The sequence below is a fragment of the Bombina bombina genome, chromosome 1, assembly GCF_027579735.1.
Source record: "Bombina bombina isolate aBomBom1 chromosome 1, aBomBom1.pri, whole genome shotgun sequence".
NCBI lineage: Eukaryota > Metazoa > Chordata > Amphibia > Anura > Bombinatoridae > Bombina > Bombina bombina.
Window position 1 is genome coordinate 41,560,999 of NC_069499.1, and position 19,914 is coordinate 41,580,912.

At 37.6% G+C, this 19,914-nt stretch overlaps 1 protein-coding gene across 1 annotated transcript in view; it reads right to left on the minus strand.

Moving 5' to 3' along the window:
* KIAA0586 (KIAA0586 ortholog) overlaps positions 1 to 19,914 on the minus strand; it is a 307,808-nt gene that overhangs the window by 282,135 nt on the left and 5,759 nt on the right. The window contains exons 2-4 of the mRNA XM_053705342.1: positions 7,897 to 7,961; positions 6,540 to 6,615; positions 6,236 to 6,305 (exon numbers count right to left, since the gene is read on the minus strand). Of these exons, the coding sequence (XP_053561317.1) occupies positions 6,236 to 6,305; positions 6,540 to 6,615; positions 7,897 to 7,961 (211 nt within the window). The remainder of the gene's footprint in view (positions 1 to 6,235; positions 6,306 to 6,539; positions 6,616 to 7,896; positions 7,962 to 19,914) is intronic.

Below are 19,914 nucleotides of genomic sequence, written 5' to 3' on the forward strand. Positions count from 1 at the left end.
GGTACAGGGTACTTTGCCTAGCGTACCCTGTTGATGTAGTACCTACGTCCAACCTTCTGCCTCATGCTGTGGTCCCAGCTGTAAATTCTCACAAATAAGACCACAGCTAGAGCCAGAAGGCATCTGTCTTCATATGGTAAGGTAGTGCTAATCGTGCTCTTGTTACCATATGAAGTCAGATCACAGATGCAAACAGTGCCACTACACTACGACAAGGGGATTAAAAGAGGAAGAGGGGGCCCTACACTACAGGTGGGGAGGGTGAGGGGGGGCGCTACACTACAGAAATATTTATTTATTTATTTATAAATTAATTTAAAAATTATGTATAAACTGGGTACTGGCAGACAGCTGTCAGTACACAAGAGGGATGGAAACATCAAGAGGGGGAGGGTTAGAGAGCTGTTTGCAAGAGATCAGGGAGGTAGGAGGGTAATCTCTACACTAAAGCTAAACGTAACCTTACAAGTTACCTGATTAACCCCTTCACAGCCAGGAATTTCAGAAGAGTGGTGTGCAGCTGCAATTAGCGGCCTTCTAATTACCAAAAAGCAATGGCAAAATCATGCATGTCTGCTATTCCTGAACAAAGGGGATCCCAGAGAAGTTTTTACAACCAACCAACTGTCTTATGACTACACACACGTTCTGTAAATACGTTTACTTCTCTTTCTCTTGGGGCCTAATGATAAAAGATTTTCCTGCTAGGAGAGAAATTGTAGGACAGAATTCACAGGGTTAGAGAGCTGTTTGCAAGAGATCAGGGAGGTAGGAGGGTAATCTCTACACTAAAGCTAAACGTAACCTTACAAGTTACCTGATTAACCCCTTCACAGCCAGGAATTTCAGAAGAGTGGTGTGCAGCTGCAATTAGCGGCCTTCTAATTACCAAAAAGCAATGGCAAAATCATGCATGTCTGCTATTCCTGAACAAAGGGGATCCCAGAGAAGTTTTTACAACCAACTGTCTTATGACTACACACACGTTCTGTAAATACGTTTCAGTGAGAAATCCAAAGTAAGTGAAAAAATTCACAATTTTTTAATATGATTGCATAGGTAAATAAAAAAACAACAAGGTTCTATTTCTGTTGAAATGGAGTGATAGCAAAAAAAATGCTAAAAATTCTCTTGTCCTTTGGGCAAGTTTTTCACTGAAATTCCCAGTTTTAAGGGGTTAAAAGGGATATGAAACAGTGCTCCTTTAATTCATAAAAAAAAAAAAAAGATAAATCAAAGTAAACATAAAAAAACAGATTGTGTTAGCAACAAACAGCTTACTTATTTTCCTGCAAAATTAGAACTTGTGAGATAAGGAAGTTACCATTATAAAACTTCTACTGTAACATGATTTTTGCAGCAAAAATCCTCTACTGAGCATTGGTAAGAAACTGACAGGAGCTAGTGCATGTATCCCCTAGCAACCAGTTCAAAGAGAAAGCTCCTTATCTGCCTTACTGTAGAGCCCACAGCCCCTTTGTGGGCTGTGATAGGAAGTAATGTACCCTGCACAAGTGAAGTTAGAAAAAATAAGTAAAAGTTAAAATCCTTTTAAAATTATTTCTATTACGAATAACCCACGGCTTATTACAGCAATATATTGTATAATTGGGAGTAATTTAAGAATCAAAACGGAAGAACTTATGAGTTCTGAGAGTTTAACTTATGTGGTAGAGTTTTTTTTCCTTTGTTAAACAAGTCACCAAACCGGCCGTGGCACAAGAGCCGTACTGTGCTGTTCATGGCCTCCAAATGTGAGGGTATAGAGCTTACTGCGTGAATACACTGCACCCAGCAAGCAACAGAGATATCAATACACCAACTTGTAAAAAGCATTCACAATGTTGTCATTTTAAAGGTTAAATGTAACTTTTGTGATTCAGGATGTACAATTTAAAAAAAAAAAAAAATATGTTTGATAAATTTACTTCTCTTTCTCTTGGGGCCTAATGATAAAAGATTTTCCTGCTAGGAGAGAAATTGTAGGACAGAATTCACAGGGTTTTAACTCACTGGATGCTAAAAGAAAACGGTGGAACCCTCCAGCACTGAGAGATCTCTCATGATTCTAGACAGGGAAATTTTGCTTTACTTGTCCAAGGCATTCCCTGCATATCTGTATGTGAAGGACATGCCCAGTGCAATATAGCACTGCATGATGGGAGAGTTGTTACTTTACACAACAGATTGGGCCCTTTCCATATTATTATATTTACGCTTTGCACTTTTCGATTTTATATTTTATTTATTTAGATTTAGATCCAGCAGTGATTTTTACAGATTCTGATTAGGTTTTGAAAGTTTATGGGTTCAATTAGGGTCATATTTTGTATATTTCTGTGCATCTTTTACAACTTACATTGCACTTAGTATTTTCTCCAGTGTAAACTAAAACACAACTTCAGAAAGTTGGAGGGACAGGGGAATTCCCTGGGCAGGTCTGAAGCTCTCTCACAATTCTTATGAAATGCTGTAAGCATTTTAAACAAGCTGATCTCACTGAATTATATCGCCCAGCAGTATGCAGGTGAATTTTGCTCAAGATTCACCACACACTTATTTAACTGACAGAAAAGTAGTTAGTGTAGTTAGTAGACTAGTGGCAAAACCAAGTTAAAATGTAGTGAATACATTTCAATTTAGTGGAGAACACTAATTTTATCATAATGGAATCCATGTACTAAGCAGCAAAAGCTGCTCCTGAGCACTTGCGGGGCAGGTTCGCATATGCTAGCCTGCTTCCCGAAATGTAAGAAGCAACAGTCATTAGGCGAGGAGGTGGCGAGGAGAAATCACTGAGAGCTCACTTGCCCTCTGTGATTGACAGCCCCTTCTCTCATAGAATACTAATGGAACAAAGCAAATTAGATAATAGAAGTAAATTAGAAACTTTTTTTTTTTTTTAATTGCATGCTCTTTCTAAATCAAAGTAATTTTTTGGGGTTGTATGTCCCTTTAGATGACTTTCATAAATCTGTTTAAATTCATTTTCTACTAATAACGTCATGAGATATAAACCCTGACGGGCCTCAATCTTTACAATGAAGAATATTCAATGATCCAACACAAATTAACCAAGTTGTAATTATTCTAAGTGCAGGATAGATAGATAGATAGATAGATAGATAGATAGATAGTATACAATTCTGTTTTCACCTCCTACAGGGGGAGACAAAGTAACTTTAAATTTAGGAGTTAGTAGAAGCATTGTGGACTGTGCAAAACACTAGAATCAAGTGTTTGTTTGTTTTTTATATTAATATATAGCAAATAATTTAAAAAGTCAAAATCCGGTGGTGTGGCTTCCCCCTCTATTTTTAGGTATGCGGATGCCGCCATGCTCACCCACATCTCCCAATGGGAAGTTAAGGGGTCAGATTGCAAATGGAGAACAATTGAACAAGCCTCCCTACCACACAATCTTGCCCTGAGGGACCTAATATGGATGCCACCCCACTGTAGAAGGAACCTAGGCGCCACAAACCCGATTATTCTGGAATGTCTGTCCGCCAGGGACCGCCTACGACATAACCCTAAGGTAGCTCCCCACCCGTCTCCAATTACTTCCATGGCCGGCCTCGTCAGGCCTACCTGACTCACACCCGATTGCTTGGGCTAGGCTGGGTGTCACTAGAGTGTCGGACCTTTGGTCTACCTCTCCTCAAGTAACCTTCACCTCCTTTAACCAACTTAATGTCTCACTGTCCACCCCACCGTATATGAAGTTTGAACACTCAAGGGTCATTAGCCTCCTGTCCAGATGGGGTTTCAAACCCTTTTTCCCTCGGCAACTCACCATTTGGGAATCTAGATGGCAACAGGGGCTCAGGCTGGGCAAACCACTATCCTTACACTATACCCTCATGGAAGGTGCTGCCCCAGCTGATAAAGCTCAACATATTTTAAAATGGGAACGGAGGCTAGACTTCACGAAACCCCCCGAGGAGTGGCAACGCACGCTCCTATTGACAAAGAAAACCCTCCATTGCATTACCATCCTAGAAACCTACATAAAAGTACTCACGCATTGGTACTATGTCCCAGCCCGACTCGCAAAAAAAATTCCTGGAGCCTCCCCCACCTGCTGGAGAGACTGCTCACATATAGGTGATATGATCCACATTTGGTGGAGTTGCCCCAGACTCAAGCCCATCTGGCATAAATGCTTTTCCACACTCGCCAGCTTAGGTATCAACCTACCTAGAACACCAGAGACGGCCCTTTTCCACCTAGGCACATGTAAACTTCCCAAACATCATGGCTCCCTTAGTGTCTATCTCCTGTCAGCAGTTAAACTTAACATAGCGAGATCTTGGAAACGATCCCTTCCCCCGGCCTGGTCAGATATTGTATCTACTATGGCCTACATATACTCTATGGAGAAGAGCATTTATTATGCCTCTGGTAGGTCTGATTTCTTTGAACTAACCTGGGTTCATTGGAAAAGCAGGTTTGACACTCTCTGGCTCCCTAGCTTTGACACCTAGGCTACAGTACACCTCCAATCATTCTGACAGAACCCCTGGCCATATTTCTGTAAATCTGAACTAGCTCTTTCCATGACCCTCTCCCTCCCCCTAATGGCCTCCTAGCATACCCCTCTCTCTTATCCCCCCCCCCCTTCCCTCCCTTACCCCATCCCCCCCCCTGACGTTACTTTGTGTCCCATTGGAATTCCGCTATCCCCTTTTAATTTGGTATTAACGTCATTAATGTATTGCTTACTCTTTTTGTTCTGATGTATTTACACTTGATGTACGAATGCCTCGTACAATTGTTGTATCTCTTACCCTTTATTTATAAAAATCCAATAAAAATTACAAGTTAAAAAAAAAAAAAGTCAAAATCCAGATGTCCTAAACTACTTGCAGTGACGGAGAATCGTGTACACAAAGCAGACGCACCAATTAGTTTGTCCTTATGTTCTGAGGTTGGCACTAGGGTGCATGCAGAAGGAACAAACCGGAATTAAGGGACATAAAAGATGGGGGAAAATACTGTAATGAGTTACGTTTTATTATTGCACTTACACTTGTACAGAACCTCTTGCATGTGTTAAACAAATAAAGGCAGCCCTAATGCTGCAATGCACTACTGGGACCTAGCTGAACACATCTAGTGAGTCAATGAAAAGATTAATATGTGTACAGCCAATCACCAGCTAGCTTCCAGCAGTGCACTACTGAGCCGGAGCCTACCTAGATATGCTTTTTAACAAAGGAAAACAAGAGAATAAAGTACATTTTAAAGTATCTTAAAATGTGTATTCTCTTTCTAAACCATGAAAGCTTAATTTTGGCTTTCATGTCCAAAGACAAAAGTGTTAAAGACATTATGAGCTCGATATATCATCCATGGGTGGACAGGGGCATACATATTCGTCCCTGTGCCCCCGGCTTCTCCTCTGGTGGGCAGCAATCCGCTGCCTGCATTTGCCATGGCACACGAGCCCTCCTGTGCGCTCGCGTGTAACCCCACCCCCTCCCAACACAGCCAATCACACACTGGCAGGAGCTGTCAATAAATCAAGCCATATATAGCAAATTAATTGTTAACACTGCACTGGGGCTAAGAGGACCATGTTTTAATTACTATATGGTCCGAATGTTTCCCACTGCACATTTTAATCCTTAAAGGGACAGTAAACTCAAAAAAAAAAAAAATCTTTCATGATTTAAATAGGGCATGTAATTTTAAACAACTTTCCAATTTACTTTTATTACCAATTTTGCTTTGTTCTCTTGGTATTCTTAGTTGAAAGCTAAACCTAGGAGGTTCATGTGCTAATTTCTTAGACCTATAAGACTGCCTCTAATCTGAAAGCATTTTGACAGTTTTTCACCACTAGAGGGCGTTAGTTCATGTGTTCCATATAGATAACATTGAGCTCAGGCACGTGAAGCTCCTAGGAGTCAGCACTGATTGGCTAAAAATGCAAGTCTGTCAAAAGAACTGAAATAAGGGGGCAGTCTGCAGAGGCTTAGATACAAGGTAATCACAGAGGTAAAAAGTATATTATTACTGTGTTGGTTATGCAAAATTGGGGAATGGGTAATAAAGGGATTATCTATGTTTTTAAACAACAAAAATTCTGGTGTTTACTGTCCCTTTAATAATGCATGCCGAATATATATTTATAGAATATCACCACCTCTAAACAAATACAATTCCTGTACTATGTTATAAAGGTTACTAGAATATAATCACAATATTCAGCTGTAAGGAAATCACTTACTTTTTATTCAAGGCAGCTGAAAACGCCTCTTTCTGACCAGTTGTATATTGTGAAATGTGAATGTCTTTATCTAAAAAACACAAACGCCATGAACATTATTAGAATTTAGTTACAATCTGCCATCAGATCTGTATAAAGGGGCATATGTAATACATAATGCAACACCTAAAATGAGTTTGTTTTTGAACCATGAACCAGTATATTATGCATCCCTACTAATGTATATAAAGCTACAGAATCGGGCAGTGCTTTGCAAATAAATGATAATTAGAAAAGCTAGAATAGTGGAATGAGAATGACTTACGTTCCAGATTGCAGCCTTTTGCCGTGTTTTTCCTGATAACATCTGTAACATCTTGTATGTGTTTTCGCACGTAAACCTTTAGGGTAAAGAAAATTAAAGTAGCTGTTTGTAGACAGTAAAAAGCAAAAAAGTGTGCTGTTCTTTATACAAACACACAGAGAGCCAAATTATGCAGGGAAAGCACAAAACATGAAAAATGTAAAGCCTCACTTTCAAAACGTTTTTGGTTTGTGTGTTTTTCTCTCTCTTAACTATATGAACTTGAAGGACACATTACAAAACCATGGGATCAATATGGAATTAGCCCATTCTTTAAGGCTATATCACACATCTGGGAAGGATTTTCACAAGATGTTTGAATGTGTCCGTGGGACTTTGTGCCCATTGAACCAAAAGAGCATTTGTGAGGTCAGGTATTTGTGTGGGACGAGGTGGTCTGGCTCACAATCAGTGTTCCAATTCATACCAAAGGTCTTTTCATATAGCATTAAGATGATAGTTTATTGAAATGTACACAGTCATGAAAAATGCACACTACTAGGTGTGGTAAAAGCAAAAATATATATATATATATATATTATAGTGTGTGTAGGTCTCCATGTAATGTCTTTAAAGGTATAGGAAAGTCAAAATTAAAATTGCAGGATTCAGATAGAGCGTGTAATTTTAAGACACTTTTAAATTCACTTCTATTTTCAAGTGTGCTTTGTTCTCTTGGTATCCCTTATTGAAAAAAGAATACGCACATATCACACACTAGTGGGAGCGAGCTGCTGATTGGTGCCTGCACACATTAGTCTCTTGTGATTGGCTAACTAGATGTGTTCAGCTAAAATGCTAGTAGTGTAATGCTGCTACTTCAGAAAAAATAAAGCAAATTTGATAGAAGTAAATTGGAAAGTTGTTTAAAATTGTATGTTCTATTCAAATACAGAAATACATTTCCCATATCCCTTTAACAGCTATATATGCATGATAGCATTAAAGGGATATGAAACCCCAACATTTTATTTTGTGATTCAGACAGAACATATTATTTTTAGAAAGTTTTCAATTTACTTCTATAATCACATTGTATTGTTCCCATGGTATTCTTTGTTGAAGATACCTATATAAGTGTCTGGTATACTACGAAGGCAGGAAATAGTGCTGCCCTCTAGTGCTCTTGGATAACATTCTCACAAAACTTCTGCCATATAGTACTGCAGACACATGCATGCTCCTGAGCTTATGTCCCTGCGATTCAATAAATAATAGAAGTAAATAAGAACGTTGTTTAGACTTGCTGCTCTATCTGAATCATGCTCGTTTAACCTTAAACGTCTCCAGAAACCTTCATCCTTTGTACTTTTATTACCTTAGGTGGTGAAGTCTTTCTACTAAAAGTTGACATTGATTGTACTCCACTCATTTGAACCACATCTAAAAAGTTGAAGAAGAAAAAAAAAATCAGAATTAAAAGGTTTACTCAACAAGCGTTAACTTAAAGCAGAGGTTGAAAAATCTTTTTCAAAATGAGGAGCTCCTGGGTTTTTCAAGCCCTGACTTAAAAGCCATTATAGTGGGAAAATGACGTTAGATTGTGTAATTTTAGTGCTAGCGACCCTGCAACACTATGGGCTAGATTACAAGAGGAGCGCAAACTATTGCGCAAGGTTTTTCGCAATTGTTTGCGCTCTATTAAAATTGCGCTGATATTACAAGTTGAAAGTAAATGCGATCACGCTAGCACAATTGTGATTTATGCTAGAGTCATTACTGCTATTTCAGGAGGTGTGGCTAACTGTTTGGCGAAAATAAAAAGTTGTACAAAACTGCATGCGCAGTTTGATGTAGAGGACGCCGAGTAGAGTTTAAAAGTCGTGGGAATTGTATTAAGTTATGTACACCTGTACGGTCAGGAAAGACCGAGAAACGTTGTGTTATAACTAATAAAGTCTTTTTAATACAGACTTTTTATCCATTTATCTTCATCCATTTCCACTGTGGAAGTTTATTGTGGTTTAATATATTGGATTGCAGTCGCATTTTTACAATGGAGGACGGAGCCCGGTATTTGCAGCCTACCAAGGACACACGCTGTTTGGAATACACGAGGGGAAGTTGTCTGGATGACTTTTAAGTCCAGGCCTTTGTAGCACTTCTCAAATGCTTGAAATTTTGTAAGTATAGCTTAATCTGCGCTGATGTGTTTCTGAATCACTGATTGTGCACTATGATGGCGCCTTCTTCTTTTTCGAAAGTACAGTTACACTTATAACAGTGTCAATTAAAAATTATTTTAAACACAATATTCCACAATTAAAGTTATAAGGGCTCAACGATATGAGATCTTGGGTGTTGGGAAAAAAAAAGCCACCAAATGGCTTTAACATTAAGACACATACATATACATGTCTAAAGATGTATGTATGTATGTATGTATATATATATGTATTTATTTTATATGTGTATATATGTATTTACAGACAGGCATCCAAGAAAGAAAGCGCACTAAGCAATCGGAAGCATATATAAAATCCAAAAGTTTATTCCGATATTAAAAACCTGATGGTCAGTACAAAAAAAGTGTTCAGGTTGTTGAACAGGTACACAGCGCAGATGTGCACTAGATCACTGCTTGTATTTACAGACATATATACACATATAAACACACACATTATATATATATATATATATACATACATACATACACACATATATATATATATATATATATATATATATATATATATATATATATATATATATATATATATATATACATATATATATATAAATGCATTAGAAACTTTTGCCATTAAAGGGACACTAAACCCAAAATTTGTCTTTCATTATTCAGATAGAGAATACAATTTTAAACAACATTCCAACATTCTATTTTAAATATCCTGTATTGAAGAAATAGCAATGCACATGGGTGAGCCATTCACACAAGGTATCTATGTGCAGCTACTGAGCCTATTTAGATATGCTTTTCAGCAGAGGATATTAAGAAAATGAAGCAAATTAGATAATAGATGTAAATTGGAAAGTTGTTTAAAATTGCATGCTCTTTCTAAATCATGAAAGAAAAAAACAATTTATGTAAGAACTTACCTGATAAATTAATGTATTTCATATTGGCAAGAGTCCATGAGCTAGCGACGTATGGGATATACAATCCTACCAGGAGGGGCAAAGTTTCCCAAACCTCAAAATGCCTATAATACACCCCTCACCACACCCACAATTCAGTTTAACGAATAGCCAAGTAGTGGGGTGATAAAGAAAGGAGTAAAAAGCATCAAAAAAGGAATTAGGAAATAATTGTGCTTTATACAAAAAAAATCATAACCACTATAAAAAGGGTGGGCCTCATGGACTCTTGCCAATATGAAAGAAATTAATTTATCAGGTAAGTTCTTACATAAATTATGTTTTCTTTCATGTAATTGGCAAGAGTCCATGAGCTAGTGACGTATGGGATATCAATACCCAAGATGTGGAACTCCACACAAGAGTCACTAGAGAGGGAGGGATAAAATAAAAACAGCCATTTTCCACTGAAAAAAATTAAATCCAAAACCAAAAATATAAGTTTTTTCTAATAGTTGAAAAGAAAAAAGTTAAACATAAGCAGAGGAGTCAAACTGAAACAGTTGCCTGAAGAACTGTTCTACCAAAAACTGCTTCCGAAGAAGCAAATACATAAAAACGGTAGAATTTAGTAAATGTATGCAAATAAGACCAAGTTGCTGCTTTGCAAATCTGATCAACTGAAGCTTCATTCTTAAAAGCCCACGGAATAGAGACGGATCTAGTAGAATGAGCTGTAACTCTCTGAGGTGGGGCTTGACCCGAGTCCAAATAAGCATGATGAATCAAAAGCTTTAACCGAGATGCCAAGGAAACTGCAGAAGCCTTCTGACCTTTCCTAGAACCAGAAAACATAACACTTCCTGAAATCTTTAGTAGCTTCAACATAATATTTCAAAGCTCTTATCACATCCAAAGAATGTAAGGATCTCTCCAAAGAATTCTTAGGATTAGCACACAAAGAAGGGACAATAATTTATATATTAATGTTGTTAGAATTCACAACCTTAGGTAAGAATTTAAAAGAAGTCTGCAAAACCGCCTTATCCTGATGAAAAATAAGAAAAGGAGATTCACAAGAAAGAGCAGATAATTCAGAAACTCTTCTTGCAGAAGAGATGGCCAAAAGGAAAAACATTTTCTAAGAAAGTAGTTTAATGTCCAAAGAATGCATAGGCTCAAACAGAGGAGCCTGTAAAACCTTCAAAACCAAATTAAGACTCCAAGGAGGAGAGATTGATTTAATGACAGGCTTGATACGGACCAAAGCCTGTACAAAACAGTGAATATCAGGAAGCTTAGAAATCTTTTTGTGAAATAAAACAGAAAGAGCAGAGAATTGTCCCTTCAAGGAACTTGCATAAAAACCCTTATCCAAACCATCCTGAAGAAACTGTAAAATTCTAGGAATTCTAAAAGAATGCCCACAGAATTTATGAGAAGAACACCATGAAATATAAGTCTTCCAAACTCGATAATAAATCTTCCTAGAAACAGATTTACGAGCCTGTAACATAGTATTAATCACTAGGTCAGAGAAACCACTATGACTAAGCACTAGGCGTTCAATTTCCATACCTTTAAATTTAATTATTTGAGATCCTGATGGAAAAACGGACCTTGAGAAAGAAGGTCTAGCCTTCATGGAAGTGGCCAAGGTTGGCAACTGGACATTCAAACAAGATCTGCATACCAAAACCTGTGAGGCCATGCTGGAGCTGCCAGCAACACAAACGATTGTTCCATGATGATTTTGGAGATCACTCTTGGAAGAAGAACTAGAGGCGGGAAAATATAAGCAGGTTGGTAACACCAAGGAAGTGTCAACGCATCCACTGCTTCCGCCTGAGGATCCCTGGACCTGGACAGGTACCTGGGAAGTTTCTTGTTTAGATGAGAAGCCATCAAATCTATTTCTGGAAGACCCCACATATGAACAATCTGAGAAAACACATCCGGATAAAGGGACAACTCCCCCGGATGTAAAGTCTGACGGCTGAGATAATCCGCTTCCCAATTGTCTATACCTGGGATATGAACCGCAGAAATTAGACAAGACCTGGATTCTGCCCAAGCAAGTATCCAAGACACTTCTTTCATAACTTGGGGACTGTGAGTCCCATCCTGATGATTGACATATGCCACAGTTGTTATATTGTCAGTCTGAAAACAAATGAATGGTTCTCTCTTCAACAGAGGCCACACCTGAAGAGCCCTGAAAATCGCACAGAGTTCCAAAATATTGATTGGTAATCTCGCCTCTTGAGATTTCCAAATTCCTTGTGCTGGCAGAGATCCCCAGACAGCTCCCCAACCTGAAAGACTTGCTTCTGTAGTGATTACAGTCCAGGTTGGACGAACAAATGAGGCCCCTAGAACTATACGATGGTGATCTAATCACCAAGTCAGAGATAGTCGAACATTGGGATTTAAGGATATTAATTGTGATATATTTGTATAATCCCTGCACCACTGGTTCAGCATACAAAGCTGGAGAAGTCTCATGTGAAAACGAGCAAAGGGGATCGCGTACGATGCTGCAGTCAAGACACCTAAAACTTCCATGTACATAGCTACTGAAGGGAATAATTGAGACTGAAGGTTCCGACAAGCTGAAACCAATTTTAATCTTCTCGTCTGTTAGAGACAGAGTCACGGACACTGAATCTATCTGGAAACCTAAAAAGGTGACCCTTGTCTGAGGAATCAAAGAACTTTTTGGTAAAATGATCCTCCAACCATGTCTTTGAAGAAACAACACTAGTTGATTCGTGTGAGATTCTGCAGAATGTAAAGACTGAGCTAGTACCAAGATATCGTCCAAATAAGAAAACACCCCAATACCCCATTCTCTGATTACAGAGAGTAGGGCACCGAGATCTTTTGAAAAGATTCTTGGAGCTGTTGCTAGGCCAAATGGAAGAGCGACAAATTGGTAATGCTTGTCTAGAAAAGAGAATCTCAGAAACTGATAATGATCTAGATGAATCGGAATATGAAGATATACATCTTGTAAGTCTATTGTGGACATATAATGCCCTTGCTGAACAAAAGGCAGAATAATCCTTATAGTCACCATTTTGAAAGTTGGCACTCTTACATAACGATTCAAAATTTTCAGATCCAGAACTGGCCTGAATGAATTTTTATTCTTTGGGACAATGAATAGATTTGAATAAAACCCCAGACCCTGTTCCTGAAACGAAACTGGTATGATTACCCCTGAAAGCTCCAGGTCTGAAACACACTTCAGGAAAGCCTGAGCCTTTACTGGATTTGCTGGGATGCGTGAGAGAAAAAATCTTCTAACATCAATTTTGATGATATCAAAAATGGCATCACAAATAAAATGATTAGCATGTTGAAGCAAGCGAACAATGCTAGACAAATCAGTATACATTTCCTGTTGCGCTAAACTTTCCAACCAAAAAGTTGATGCAGCTGCAACATCAGCCAAAGAAATTGCAGGCCTGAGCAGATGACCAGAATATAAATAGGCTTTCCTTAGATAGGATTCAAGTCCTCAATATCCAATGTAATCAACACTTCTTTTAACAAAGAATTAATATACTCCATTTTAAATAAGTAGATTTGTCAGTGTCAATATCTGAGGAAGGATCTTCTGAATCCGATAGATCCTCGTCAGAGGAGGATAATTCAGTATGTTGTCTGTCATTTGAAATTTCATCAACTTTATGAGAAGTTTTAAAAGACCTTTTATGTTTATTAGAAGGCGGGATGGCAGACAAAGCCTTCTGAATTGCATCAGCAATAAAATCTTTTAAATTCACAGGTAGATCTTGTACATTAGATGTTGAAGGAACAACAGGCAATGTACTATTACTGATGGACACATTCTCTGCATGTAAAAGCTTAACATGACAACTATTACATACCACAGCTGGAGATATAATCTACACAAATTTACAACAAATGCACTTAGCTTTGGTAGAACTGTTATCAGGCAGCAGGGTTCCAACAGTGGTTTCTGAGACAGGATCAGATTGAGACATCTTGCAAAAGTAAGAGAAAAAAACAACATATAAAGCAGTGTTAATTTTGACAGCAAATTTCAATTTAGTCTTAGTTTTAGTCTTTTGACTAAAATGCCATTTTAGTTTTAGTCGTATTTTAGTCATCTGAATTGTTTTAGTTTTAGTCTAGTTTTAATCGACTGAATTTTCAGTAGATTTTAGTTGACTAAATCCCAGTAGATTTTAGTCAACTAAAATCTAAGGGGTTTAGTTAAAGTGTAATGCATTATTTAAGCATTTCTCTATCATTTGCAAACTGATTACATACTCCAGGAGTAAACATAATACCTGTTAATATTTATGGTATTAAGGTTTAAACATGCAATATAGACACAGATTTAGCTGTTGTGATATGTAACATCTTTATTAAACTCACAATTAAATAAAACCAAGTTTCATAAAAAAACAGAAGTGCAACTTTAAAATATATAAAAAAAAAACTGTAAACTGTATTGGCTGTATTGAACATATTACCCAATATAAAACCTTTAACAGTTCTCTGTTAATAATTAAAACAAGTATCAAGTAACTCAACACAACAAAAAGTTTCTGCAGATAGCACAGGCACAGCATAACTTAAACCCATACTTGTGGGTTATGCTTATTTCTATAGGAAGAATCAATTGATTGTTCACAGATTCGAAAAAGTTTCGGCAACGATATTAGCACTGCTCTAGAACTTCCAAACTCATTTTATACTCCTGGAGTAAAGGTTTATTAACCTGTTTTTATTTATGGTATTAAGGTTTGAACATGCAATACAGATTTAACAGATTTAACTGTTGTGGTATATAACATGTCTTTATCTTAAAATTTAATAAAATTAAGTTTCGTAAATTTTACAAAAGAGCAGTAATTAGATATGAATTGATTATAACAACTTGCATAAAATGTTTTTGTCAGCAAATTTTGATTTAGTTTTAGTCATAGTCTTTTGACTAAAATGTCATTTTGATTTAGTTTTAGTCATAGGCCTAGATTTAGAGTTGGGCGGTAGCCGTCAAAACCAGCGTCAGAGGCTCCTAACGCTGGTTTTTACCGCCCTCTGGTATTTGGAGCCAGTCATTAAAGGGTCTAACGCTCACTTTCCAGACGCGACTTTTCCATACCGCAGATCCCCTTACGTCAATTGCGTATCCTATCTTTTCAATGGGATCTTTCTAACGCTGGTATTTAGAGTCGTGGCTGAAGTGAGCGTTAGAAATCTAACAACAAAACTCCAGCCGCAGAAAAAAGTCAGTAGTTAAGAGCTTTCTGGGCTAACGCCGGTTTATAAAGCTCTTAACTACTGTGCTCTAAAGTACACTAACACCCATAAACTACCTATGTACCCCTAAACCGAGGTCCCCCCACATCGCCGCCACTATATTTAAATTTTTTAACCCCTAATCTTCCGCTCCGTACACCGCCGCCAACTACGTTATCCCTATGTACCCCTAATCTGCTGCCCCTAACACCGCCGACCCCTATATTATATTTATTAACCCCTAATCTGCCCCCCACAACGTCGCCGCCAGCTACCTACAATAATTAACCCCTAATCTGCCAACCGGAGCTCACCGCTAGTATAATAAATTTATTAACCCTTAATCCGCCTGACTCCCGCCTCAATAACCCTATAATAAATAGTATTAACCCCTAATCTGCCCTCCCTAACATCGCCGACAGCTAACTTCAAGTATTAACCCCTAATCTGCTGACCGGAGCTCACTGCTACTCTAATAAATGGATTAACCCCTAAAGCTAAGTCTAACCCTAACACTAACACCCCCCTAAGTTAAATATAATTTTTATCTAACGAAATAAATTAAGTCTTATTAAATAAATTATTCCTATTTAAATCTAAATACTTACCTGTAAAATAAATCCTAATATAGCTACAATATAAATTATAATTATATCTTAGCTATTTTAGGATTAATATTTATTTTACAGGCAACTTTGTAATTATTTTAACCAGGTACAATAGCTATTAAATAGTTCATAACTATTTAATAGCTACCTAGTTAAAATAATTACAAAATTACCTGTAAAATAAATCCTAACCTAAGTTACAATTAAACCTAACACTACACTATCAATAAATAAATTAAACTACCTACAATTATCTACAATTAAACCTAACACTACACTATCAATAAATAAATTAAATACAATTCCTACAAATAAATACAATTAAATAAACTAACTAAATTACAAAAAATAAAAAAATATTTACAAACATTAGAAAAAAATTACAACAATTTTAAACTAATTACACCTACTCTAAGCCCCCTAATAAAATAACAAAGACCCCCAAAATAAAATAATGCCCTACCCTATTCTAAATTACAAAAGTTCAAAGCTCTTTTACCTTACCAGCCCTTAAAAGGGCCCTTTGCGGGGCATGCCCCAAAGAACTCAGCTCTTTTGCCTGTAAAAAAAAACATACAATACCCCCCCCCCCCAACATTACAACCCACCACCCACATACCCCTAATCTAACCCAAACCCCCCTTAAATAAACCTAACACTAAGCCCCTGAAGATCTTCCTACCTTGTCTTCACCATGCCAGGTATCACCGATCGTTCCAGGCTCCGAAATCTTCATCCAAGCCCAAGCGGGGGCTAGACATCCATCATCCGGCTGAAGTCTTCTATCAAGAGACGGCTGAAGAAGTCCAGAAGAGGCTCCAAAGTCTTCATCCTATCCGGGAAGAAGAGTAGATCCGGACCGGCAACCATCTTCTTCCAAGCGGCATCTTCTATCTTCATCCGATGACGACCGGCTCCATCTTGAAGACCTCCACCGCGGACCCATCTTCTTCTTCCGACGACTTCCCGACGAATGACGGTTCCTTTAAGGGACGTCATCCAAGATGGCGTCCCTCGAATTCCGATTGGCTGATAGGATTCTATCAGCCAATCGGAATTAAGGTAGGAAAATTCTGATCGGAACAGCCAATAGAATGCGAGCTCAATCTGATTGAACTTGATTCTGATTGGCTGATTCCATCAGCCAATCAGAATTTTCCAGCCGTCGCTTGATAGAAGACTTCAGCCGGATGATGGATGTCTAGCCCCCGCTTGGGCTTGGATGAAGATTTTGGAGCCTGGAACGATCGGTGATACCTGGCATGGTGAAGACAAGGTAGGAAGATCTTCAGGGGCTTAGTGTTCGGTTTATTTAAGGGGGGTTTGGGTTAGATTAGGGGTATGTGGGTGGTGGGTTGTAATGTTGGGGGGGGGGGTATTGTATGTTTTTTTTTTACAGGCAAAAGAGCTGAATTCTTTGGGGCATGCCCCGCAAAGGGCCCTTTTAAGGGCTGGTAAGGTAAAAGAGCTTTGAACTTTTGTAATTTAGAATAGGGTAGGGCATTTTTTTATTTTGGGGGTCTTTGTTATTTTATTAGGGGGTTTAGAGTAGGTGTAATTAGTTTAAAATTGTTGTAATTTTTTTCTAATGTTTGTAAATATTTTTTTATTTTTTGTACTTTAGTTAGTTTATTTAATTGTATTTATTTGTAGGAATTGTATTTAATGTATTTATTGATAGTGTAGTGTTAGGTTTAATTGTAGATAATTGTAGGTATTTTATTTAATTAATTTATTGCTAGTGTAGTGTTAGGTTTAATTGTAACTTAGGTTAGGATTTATTTTACAGGTAATTTTGTAATTATTTTAACTAGGTAACTATTAAATAGTTATTAACTATTTAATAGCTATTGTACCTGGTTAAAATAAATACAAAGTTGCCTGTAAAATAAATATTAATCCTAAAATAGCTACAATATAATTATAATTTATATTGTAGCTATATTAGGGTTTATTTTACAGGTAAGTATTTAGATTTAAATAGGAATAATTTATTTAATAAGAGTTAATTTATTTTGTTAGATAAAAATTATATTTAACTTAGGGGGGTGTTAGTGTTAGGGTTAGACTTAGCTTTAGGGGTTAATACATTTATTATAGTAGCGGTGAGCTCCGATCGGCAAATTAGGGGTTAATTATTATAGGTAGCTGGCGGCGACGTTGTGAGGGGCAGATTAGGGGTTAATAAATATAATATAGGGGTCGGCGGTGTTAGGGGCAGCAGATTAGGGGTACATAACTATAATGTATGTTGCGGCGGTGTAGGGAGCGGCAGATTAGGGGTTAATAATAATATGCAGGGGTCAGCGATAGCGGGGGCGGCAGATTAGGGGTTAATAAGTGTAAGGTTAGGGGTGTTTAGACTCGGGGTACATGTTAGAGTGTTAGGTGCAGACGTAGGAAGTGTTTCCCCATAGAAAACAATGAGGCTGCGTTAAGAGCTAAACGCTGCATTTTTGCAGGTGTTAGGTTTTTTTTCAGCTCAAACTGCCCCATTGTTTTCTATGGGGATATCGTGCACGAGCACGTTTTTGAAGCTGGCCGCGTCCGTAAGCACCGCTGGTATCTAGAGTTGCAGTGGCGTTAAATTATGCTCTACTCTCCCTTTTTGGAGCCTAACGCACTGAAAACCCAGCCATTCTGTGAACTCTAAATACCAGCGGTATTTAAAAGGTGCGGGAGAAAAAAGCATGCGTAGCTAACGCACCCCTTTGGCCGCCAAACTCTAAATCTAGCCGATAGTCTTTTGACTAAAAAGTCATTTTAGTTTTAGTCATATTTTAGTCATCAGAATTTCTTTAGTTTTATAGTCATTTTAGTCTAGTTTTAGTCGACGAAATTAACACTGATATAAAGCAAAATTATCAATTTCCTTATATGGCAATTTCAGGAATGGGAAAAAAATGCAAACAGCATAGCCTTCTGATAAAGAAAAAGGCAAGAGACATATAGGAATGGGGTTTTAAATAATGAAAATATTTGGCGCCAAGTATGACGCACAACGCAAATAAAAAATTTGTTGGTGCTAAAACATCCGGAAATGACACACTCGCGTCATTGAAGACGTAACCTTGTGAAAGGAACTCGGCGTCAACTAAGACACTAGAAATTACGAATTTTGCGTCATCTAACGTAACTTTGCGCCAAAAAAAATCTCTCGCCAAGAATGACGCAATATACTTTGGCATTTTGCGCCCTCGCGAGCCTAATTTTGCCCGCAAAATTTAATGGAAAAACAGTCAATTTGAAAAAAGACTATACCCCAGGTAAGAAAAAAAAAATTCCTAAAAAATGCTTTTCCCAAATATGAAACGGACAGTCTGCAAAAGGAAATATACATAAACCTGACTCATGGCAAATATAAGTACAATACATATATTTAGAAAGAAAACATACATACCGAAAGACACCCATCCACATATAGCAGATAGCCAAACCAGTACTGAAACAGTTATCAGTAGAGGTAATGGAATATGAGAGTATATCGTCGATCTGAATAAGGGAGGTAGGAGATGAATCTCTACGACCGATAACAGAGAACCTATAAAATAGATCTCCAGTGAGGAAAACCATTGTATTTAATAGGTGATACTCCCTTCACATCCCTCTGACATTCGCTGTACTCTGAGAGGAATCAGGCTTCAAACTGCTGAGAAGTGCATATCAACGTAGAAATCTTAGCACAAACTTACTTCACCACCTCCATAGGAGGCAAAGTTTGTAAAAACTGAATTCTTTGTGTTCTAATCCTAAGAATTCTTTGGAGAGATCCTTACATTCTTTGGATGTGGTAAGAGCTTTGAAATATTATGTTGAAGCTACTAAAGATTTCAAGAAGATTTCTAGTTTATTTGTTATCTTTTCTGGTTCTAGGAAAGGGCAGAAGGCTTCTGCCGTTTCCTTGGCATCTCGGTTAAAGCTTTTGATTAATCAGGCTTATTTGGAGTCGGGTCAGGCCCCACCTCAGAGAGTTACAGCTCATTCTACTAGATCAGTCTCTACTTTGTGGGCTTTTAAGAATGAAGCTTCAGTTGATCAGATTTGCAAAGCAGCAACTTGGTCTTCTTTGCATACATTTACTAAATTCTACCATTTTGATGTATTTGCTTCTTCGGAAGCCGTTTTTGGTAGAAAAAGTTCTTCAGGCAGCTGTTTCAGTTTGATTTCTCTGCTTATGTTTAACTTTTTTCTTTTCAACTATGAGAAAAAAAACCTTATATTTTTGGTTGTGGATTTAATTTTTTCAGTGGAAAATGGTTGTTTTTATTTTATACCTCCCTCTCTAGTGACGCTTGTGTGGAGTTCCACATCTTGGGTATTGCTATCCCATACGTCACTAGCTCATGGACTCTTGCCAATTACATGAAAGAAAACATAATTTATGTAAGAACTTACCTGATAAATTCATT